Source organism: Cibotium barometz, chromosome 20 (genome assembly GCF_041138505.1).
Source record: "Cibotium barometz isolate CiBa-2024 chromosome 20, ASM4113850v1, whole genome shotgun sequence".
Lineage (NCBI taxonomy): Eukaryota > Viridiplantae > Streptophyta > Polypodiopsida > Cyatheales > Cibotiaceae > Cibotium > Cibotium barometz.
In genome coordinates this window covers 18115947-18124196 of record NC_141065.1, presented here as the reverse complement: position 1 = coordinate 18124196, position 8250 = coordinate 18115947, and the positions used below count along the sequence as shown (strand labels likewise).

The window sequence follows — 8250 nt, the reverse complement described above, 5'->3', positions numbered from 1 at the left end:
ACTATGTAAAACTAATTGTCTACTTCAAAACCAATGATGTGCTTGTGTTTTTTTGGTCTGTGTATATAGACATTGTGTTTTCTTGGTTGGTATATAGACACGTTTCATAAAAAAGTTCTACTTTTTTAATTTTATAATGGAAATTTTTAAATCTTACAACGAATACATTATTATAGTTTGCTAATTTTGAACATAGCTAAGTTATCTGCGAATTCTAGGTTAAAAAAAATAAAATAAAGGAGGAAAATTCAAGACAGTTGGGTTATCATTTGTGACACTTGGATTATCATTTGTGAAACTTGAAATGTTTACAAAACCCAGAACCCTTGCTTGTGCATAACGATGGCTTCTTTAGCTCGTGGCCTGCTGCTTCGCCTGGCCAGACCTATTATTCACCAGCATCATCATCAGCATCGCCATTATCAGAAGATACTGGGAACAATCTTGCCATCGCCATCGCCATCGCCATCGCCATGGCATCCCTACTCTTCTTCCAGTGCAGAAAAAAGCAGGAAACCCTCCAAGTCTGCATCCAAACTTGACTCTGGCAAAGTAGAAGCAAGAACAACCACAACGACTCAAACAACTGATGATGTGTCAGATGGTGCTGATGTTCCTGTCGACCCAGACGCCCTCCTTCTCAAGGTCTTGAAAAAGGAGCTCAAAAAAGCATCCAACTCTGTCCAGAAGTACAAGGTAAGAAGAGGTCATGCTTAATCTCTTTCTGATGCACTTTCTGTTGGAGAATGCACAGGGAAGCAGAAAATGAACAAGAGAGAGAGAAGAGAGAGCTTGTGGCAAGATCACCTTTTATATTAGCATGAAGGCTTTACAATGGCAATAAGCCAGCAAGGAGTGTTGAACAAGTGCTTGGGAATAGTTGAATACAAGTGATGATGAGGGGTCCCTTTTATAGCGAAGCAAGGAGGCTGGTGGAGAGAGAGTAGATTGAGCTTGTGGGCAAGATCACCTTTTATATTAGCATGAAGGCGTTACAATGGCAATTAGCCAGCAAGGAGTGTTGAACAAGTGCTTGGGAATAGTTGAATACAAGTGACGATGAGGGGCCCCTTTTATAGTGAAGCAAGGAGGCGGGCGGATTGCCTCTGGGACAGCTGACTGCCCACAACTCACTAAACATGAGAAAAATATATAAAATTCCATAAAATGGCTACAACCTTAATACATTGAGATGCACTAATTCTAACACCTCCTCTGCAGCTCATAGTGTGCAAGAGTTTGAAGAAGATAAGCTGATGAAGATGCAACCATGGACCCTCCAGCAGCACGAATATTAGAATCATCTTCGAGAGAGCATCTGCCAACCTGTTTCCTTGAAACAAAATGTCACCACGAACAGCAAGGAACTTTGCTTGGCTACGAATTCCCACACAAGTGGGCAATGAACTCCAAGAATAGATGATGAGCTACTGGACACACTGCGTCCATAATCCCCTACAGTGGATGGAAAACACATCACGTCCCAAAAGCATCAAACAATGAACTTAGAATAGATCTAATTCGTGATCTTTTGTTATACAAAAGATAACCATGTTCTGCCAGATGTCTAATGCTTGGAACTCCGAATCACGGTTCTTATGTACCAGTAAGTGGAGCTGTAAGCAGCTCCTTCTCTCGCCCACAAGCATCCTTTGGTTGGAAGCACATGGGGGAAACTACATGTATACTAGAGAAGTATACATCTGGGCCCTAGAAGTGGAAGAATTTGTATCACTGTCGTGTGTTGTGTCTTTGCCTTTTCTTTGAGATGAAGACTTGCCCTTGGTCTTGTTCTTCTTCTTGGACAAACAATCCTTGGTCAGATGTCCCCTCTTCTTGCAAGAGAAGCAGAGACTCCGACCTTTCTTCTGAACTGTAGAAAGTGCCTGGTCGGAACTGTTGAGAGACACCTTCAACTTACCCCGTGAAACGAGGACGGACTCTTTCTCCAAGAGTAGGGAGCTAAGATCATCAAAATCCCAACTGAGTGGATGTGACCTGGCATCATAAAGATCGAGAAATCACATCATAGTCCGGGTGAAGCTTGGTGAGGATAAGTGCAGCCAGTTGAGCAGAGGACAAAGCAGCACCCATTGTCAGTAAAACTGGCCATGGATAACCTTGGCCTTCATGAGGAACGATTGCATGGAACTGCCCGAAGGAAATAACAAATGTAGAGTTGCCCTTGTAAGGTAACTGCCCTCATCGACGAATCTCGAGTAAAGAGATCCTCCAATTTAGACCATACCTGATGAGAATTGGTGAGAGTTTGCATGGTCGGTGGGACCTCCTTTGTGATGGTCCGCACAAGCATTGAATGCGCCTTCGAATCCCGATTCTCTCAGTCTTGTAATTCCGCAACGAATTCATTCTCTTGATCCTTAGTCCACCTCCTAGGGTTCTGAGGACGCTCGGGCTTCTTCTCAGTGTCTTGAACAATATCCCACAAACCCTTGTGATGAACTAGATCCGCATTTGCAGCTTCCAATGGGCATAGTTGGGTCCTTTCAACTTGTCATCCTTGTTCGTACAGGGGGGAGCCATATCCACAGCAACAAAGAACACAAATCTCAGCTCTCCAAGACTCCTCTCAAGTGTTTTCCAATGAAGCAAGGCTCCAAAACCAATCATCCTCTTCTTAAACCTGAGAGAGACAAAGGCCGAACAATAGCAAAACAATCCAAGAACCACTGGGAACCTCCTACCGGAAGGGTAGGGACTCGTGGCGGGACAGGAAAAAATAGTGCCACTTGTTTGGCAACACCATATCCAAGAGAACTCACCAACAAGTGATGCTGGAGCAGAAAACGTAGCCAAAACTCCAACGCTTGCCAAACGCAGCCAAGAACCGTCATAGCTTGCCTCTGTAGAAGAAAACGCAACCAAGAAGACTGGCCGACAACAAACAGAGAGTTGGTTGGACTAGAAAACGCAGCAAAGTAGTGAAATGTAGCTACTGTTAGGGACGGATCTGCAGCCAGGAGGAGTTATGGAAGAAAATGCAAGGCACCATAAAGAGATGGCAGACAGATTTGCAGAATAGTGGAGTAGCTTGAACCTAAGCGAGTGATACCATGTTGGAGAATGCACAGGCGGAAGCAAAAAATGAATAAGAGAGAGTAGAGAGAGCTTGTGGACAAGATCACCTTTTATATTAGCATGAAGGCTTTACAATGGCAATTAGCCTGCAAGGAGTGTTGAACAAGTGCTTGGGAATAGTTGAATACAAGTGATGATGAGAGGCTCCTTTTATAGTGAAGCAAGGAGGCTGGCCGACTGCCTCTGGGACAACCGACTGCCCACGACTCACTAAACATGAGAAAAATATATAAAATCCCATAAAATGGGTACAACCCAAATACACTGAGATGCACTAATTCTAACACTTTCTAAGATTTCCAAAACCTTAATCTCAAAGAATATTTCTTTTTGGACAAGATGTGAGATGAGATTTCTATTCAATGAGTAGACCAATAAATCGAGTTTCAGTAGGCTTCAAAAGCTCCTTGTTGCTACATTTCCTGAAGATGCTAAGTGTCTTTTGTTTCCTTGTGATGAAGGTCACAATCTTCCTTGAGAGTCTCGAGGGAGTGAAAGAGAAGACCTTATGATTGTTAGCATTCATCTCCTGTCTGTACTGTACTATATTGTAGGGAGTGAGGGCCTCTGTGATGTGGGTGTGCTTGGCTGCGGGAGGAGTTTTTTTCCATTTCTTTTTCGAGTTTTGGTGGGCGTGTGTCGTGGGGGGTTGTTTTTTTCCCTAGCCAACTTGTAGGAGGCGGCTGGCCATGGGGGGCCCACTTTGATGCTGGCCGACCAGGTTATTCTGGTCGTGGGTCAACCTACCAACCTTTGCATGGTCGTGGGCCCATATGGGGGCTGTCGGCCTGTTTAGACTGGGCCGATTGGCTACCCCTTGCCATATATATAGGGGCACTTGCTCCCCCCCCCCACACTTTGTACCGATTATATTGTGTATATAGTAGAGTTCTACACCACTTCTCCTCTCTTGCACCTCTGTGTTTTTTGCTCTCAGATTTCCGTCTCATTTCCGCCGCACATTCTGACAATGATCCCATTCCCTAAGAAAGGCGCACTTGTCTAACTTGAGCATATTTTGAAGGGCATGTATACGTGCCCAAGTAGGCATAAGAGTATGTATAATGTTTGGCCAATTAATGCATATCAGCTGAGTAAATGGTCTGAGTAGCCTCTATGCATTTGGTCCTGCAAATATGCCAAGCTGTGATACTGGCAATGATCTCCGAGTAAGAGTTCACTGTCTTGCGGGGTGATACAAATTGTGAATTTGGGATTTGTCTTAGAGTGCATTTATGAACCACCTCTCTATGAACCTTTAGGGCTAGGTCCGAGTCCCTACTCTTGTAGGAAATTTGTGGACTAGATTGAGCTAACCAAACTCTATAACAATAGAGTCCTAAGTAATATAAACCATGCTTGATGGGAAACTGCCAGTGAGATAGGCCACAAAACATGAGGTCATCTGTGTGTCCAAACGCATGTTGTACTGGCACAATAGCAGCTGGGTATTTAGGGCATGATGAACCTGCACCAAGCACTACTCTCCATTGATTGAGTGGAAGTCCACCATGTAAGAATAACGAGAGATTTGTTTCCTTCTATAAGAGTGCCAAAGTCTATGCCAGAATGCCAATGAGGTGATAGCCCAAGTGGTGAAGGTATTTGCCTAGGACTAGGAGATCTTGGGTTCATATCCCCACATGGCACAAGGTGCTTCCTCGGGGGCATCGCCTACGGGCGGGTGTGCCTGCGGGTGGGAAAAAACGGTAACCACGGGAGGATCTTAGGCTTAAGGCTAGTTGGGGGAAAAAAACAGAGTTTGCCTGAATTTCTGTTGTATAGCAGCAACGATCTCATGACTTTTAAATGCGGTCTTAGCGCAGGAATCCTTCATACCAATCTCAACAGAGATAACTCGGCATTCCTGAGTGTGTACATAAAAAAGGGAAAGCTCTTCATAGGATTTGTTCATGTCATGAGCTTACCTTAGCCTTTGTTGAATCATGTGTTGTTGGGTCTTGCCTTCGAGGAGCAATCCAACTTCTCAATGTGGTTCGGCTAACTCGTCCATTGCATTATCACTTCGTTGTCACATTGGATTGCTCCTTGCTAAGGGGGTGAAGGAAGAGCTCTCTTCACCTAGATGGAGGCAAATAGAGATTCGTCTTCGTCTCTCACAAAAGGTAGGGGAAGAAGAAGAAGCTAATGCAAGAGTGAAACCTACAAACAAACCTGTCTAGCATGCATCCATCAAACAAGCAAGATCCAATAGCATACATGCAAGCAAGAATAGAGAAGAAGGGGACCCCACAAGTATTCTATTGCAAGGGAATGATTGTGTATTGTTTAGTGTAAAAAATGACTTACATACAAGTAACTAGTTTTCACACTAGGTTGACCAAACTTAAAAATGGTCCGGCCACTATTACTAGTCTTAAGCAAGTATATACACTAAGTCCTTAGAATTTTCCTATTTGACATTAAGCTCAAAGTAAGGCCGCTTTATATGTTCCAGCGCCGTCTTACAAAAATAAGCGCTGCTCGAGCGGGTAAGATGGTAAAGCGTCTTATGGTAGGTGGGGCGGGTAAAACCATGTTAATCTATGAAGCGGTTAATATACCTCCCTTCCTAATGGTGGCCGTGTCCTTGCGTCACAACCAAGTCCGTGGTGAACTTGTTGATGGGGTGGAAGGTGTGGACGGTCTAGAACACGAGGTTTTAAGTGGTATGGTTCAGGACCAATCCGTAACTGGATGCAGGGTATATTGGTGATTGACGTTGTGTAGCCTTGGTGGTAGGTAGCTTGTCGAGGCTGCATGGAAGGTAGATGCAAAGTAGAAGTTCTTTATTCAAGGCCTTCTTTTGTTGTGGAAATAGCGTGGACCCTTCAAATTTATGCGATTGGTAGAAGTAGCCCACCGGTAGGACCAAATTGGCATGGGTGAAGGTGCTGAACAGTTAGGGTTAGGGTTTGGAGGTACTTCCAACAGAACCGTGAGAGACAAAGAGAGAGAACACGACTAGCTCTTGTATTCAGTATGATAAAGTGAAGTACAATAGCCACATAATGAAGTGACCTAAAAGATGCGTTCACATGTCCGGCCATAAAATGTGCTAGGTGGACCAAATCACTTATAAACTATTATAAGTGAAACTAAGCTAAACTGGATGATCACTAGCACTCCTCTGGGTGCATACACAGCATAAAACCCAACAAACCCCCCTGGAGTGATATGTGATCACTGTTCATCATCCACCAAAAGGAAACAAATTCAAAGCAGTTCGGAATGCTTCAAATTTCGGACGTGGTAATGCCTTGGTGAAGATGTTTGCCACATTCTGATCTGTAGGACAGTAGATCAGACTAATATCACCTGCCTGGAGTCTCTCCCGAACAAAATGATAGTGAATCTCAATGTGTTTCGTGTGAGCATGAAACACAGGATTCCTGGCCACAGCAATGGCACTCTGACTATCAGTATAGATAGGTGTAGGCTCCTCCACTGAAATATCCATATCAGTCATGAGACGACGCAGCCAGACACACTCAACAGTAGTAGTGTAGGCTGCTCTGTACTCTGCCTCACAAGACGAAGTGGCCACTGTGGTCTTTTTCTTGCTTAGCCAAGAAATACATGAAGAGCCAAGAAAGAAACAATTTCCACTAGTGGAATGTCTGGTATCAAAATCATCAGCCCAATCTGAATCACTGTAAGCATATAATTGCATGTCACCCCCCTCAGGATAAAGCAATCCAAGAGACAAGGTACCTTGCAAATACCGGAATACAAGCTTCACAGCTTGCCAATGTGACAATCGAGGGCTGTGCATGAATCTGCTCAATTGAGATACGGCATACTGAATATCTGGCCGTGTAGTACACAAATAAATAAGGCACCCAACAGCTTGAGCATATGTAGTGGCATCAAAAGAAATACTGTCATCTTGTAGTGACAGTTTCATCCGAGGCTCCATAGGAGTGCTAATAGGCTTGCAATCCTGAAATTTGAACTTCTCCAGAAGTTTAGCAACATATTGAGATTGCAACAACCCAATGCCTCTGTTATCCTGCACAAACTGTATGCCCAAATAGTAGTGTACGAGCCCCAAATCAGACATGTCAAATGTCTGTTGCAGTATCTCTTTAAAAGCTGCAATTTTGTCATCAGCAAAAGATCATCTACATAAAGACTGATGACCAGCAGATCTTTCTCATCTTTCTGTACATACAAAGTGGCTTCTGATGGACTGTTCACAAATCCTTGAGTGAGTAGGAAAGCATCTATCTTTGCATACCAAGCTCGTGGAGCTTGTTTCAAACCATACAAGGCCTTTTTCAGCCTGCATACTTTCCCTTCATGACCATGTTCTGCAAAACCTATGGGCTGATGTACATAAACTTCCTCCTCGAGGTCCCCATGTAGGAAAGCAGTCTTGATGTCCAACTGGTGAACAACCCAACCACGATGTGCAGCCAATGCAATGACACACCTAAGTGTCGACATACGGGATGTAGGAGCAAATGTCTCCTCATAATCAATGCCCTTCTTCTGTGCATAGCCCTTTGCAACTAGACGGGCTTTGTACCTGTCAATGGATCCATCTGCATGTCTTTTCAACTTATAGACCCACTTAGTACCAATGGCTTTCTTGCCTTTGGGCAGATCAACCAAATCCCATGTTTGATTCCTTTTAATAGAATCAAGCTCATCTTGCATGGCTTTATTCCAATGCACATTGTCTCGTGCATCCACAAATGAATCAGGCTCATCATCATCCTGTATACTGGCTGCCATAACCATATTCAAATCCATGATGTGTGCATGCTCATTGGTCCTTGTCTCCCTACGAGTACGACCAGCAAGAGGACCCTCTAGATGGCTGTCCTGTAATGTCCTCAAATACCATCTAGGTATGTGTCTGACCTGTGGTGCCTGCTGCCCCATATTTGGCTCAACTTCTGGCTCAATTTGCTGCTGAATTTCTGCACCACCTTCATGATTGGCTGGCTGTCCTGTACCCTCATGAGTTGGATCACCAACTGTGGAATGAAACTCCATAGGTAGTAGACCTTCAAACACATCATTTCAGCCTGATTTGCATCATAACCAGCCATGGATATTTCTGATTTTTCATCAAAAATGACATCCTGACTAGTGAATATCTTCTTGGATAGTGGGTCATATAACCGGTAGCCCTTGCTCTCA

The 8250-nt window shown here is 44.0% G+C and overlaps 1 protein-coding gene across 3 annotated transcripts in view; it reads left to right on the top strand.

Moving 5' to 3' along the window:
- The first annotated feature begins 277 nt into the window (after nt 1-277).
- LOC147627614 (uncharacterized protein At2g39795, mitochondrial-like) overlaps nt 278-8250 on the top strand; it is a 57237-nt gene continuing 49264 nt past the window's right edge. For all 3 annotated transcript variants that reach the window (XR_015268268.1, XM_086814523.1, XM_086814524.1), the window contains exon 1: nt 278-696. Coding sequence is in view for 2 of the 3 variants with exons in the window: in XM_086814523.1 (XP_086670649.1) it covers nt 343-696 (354 nt within the window). In the remaining variant the exon portion in view is untranslated. The remainder of the gene's footprint in view (nt 697-8250) is intronic.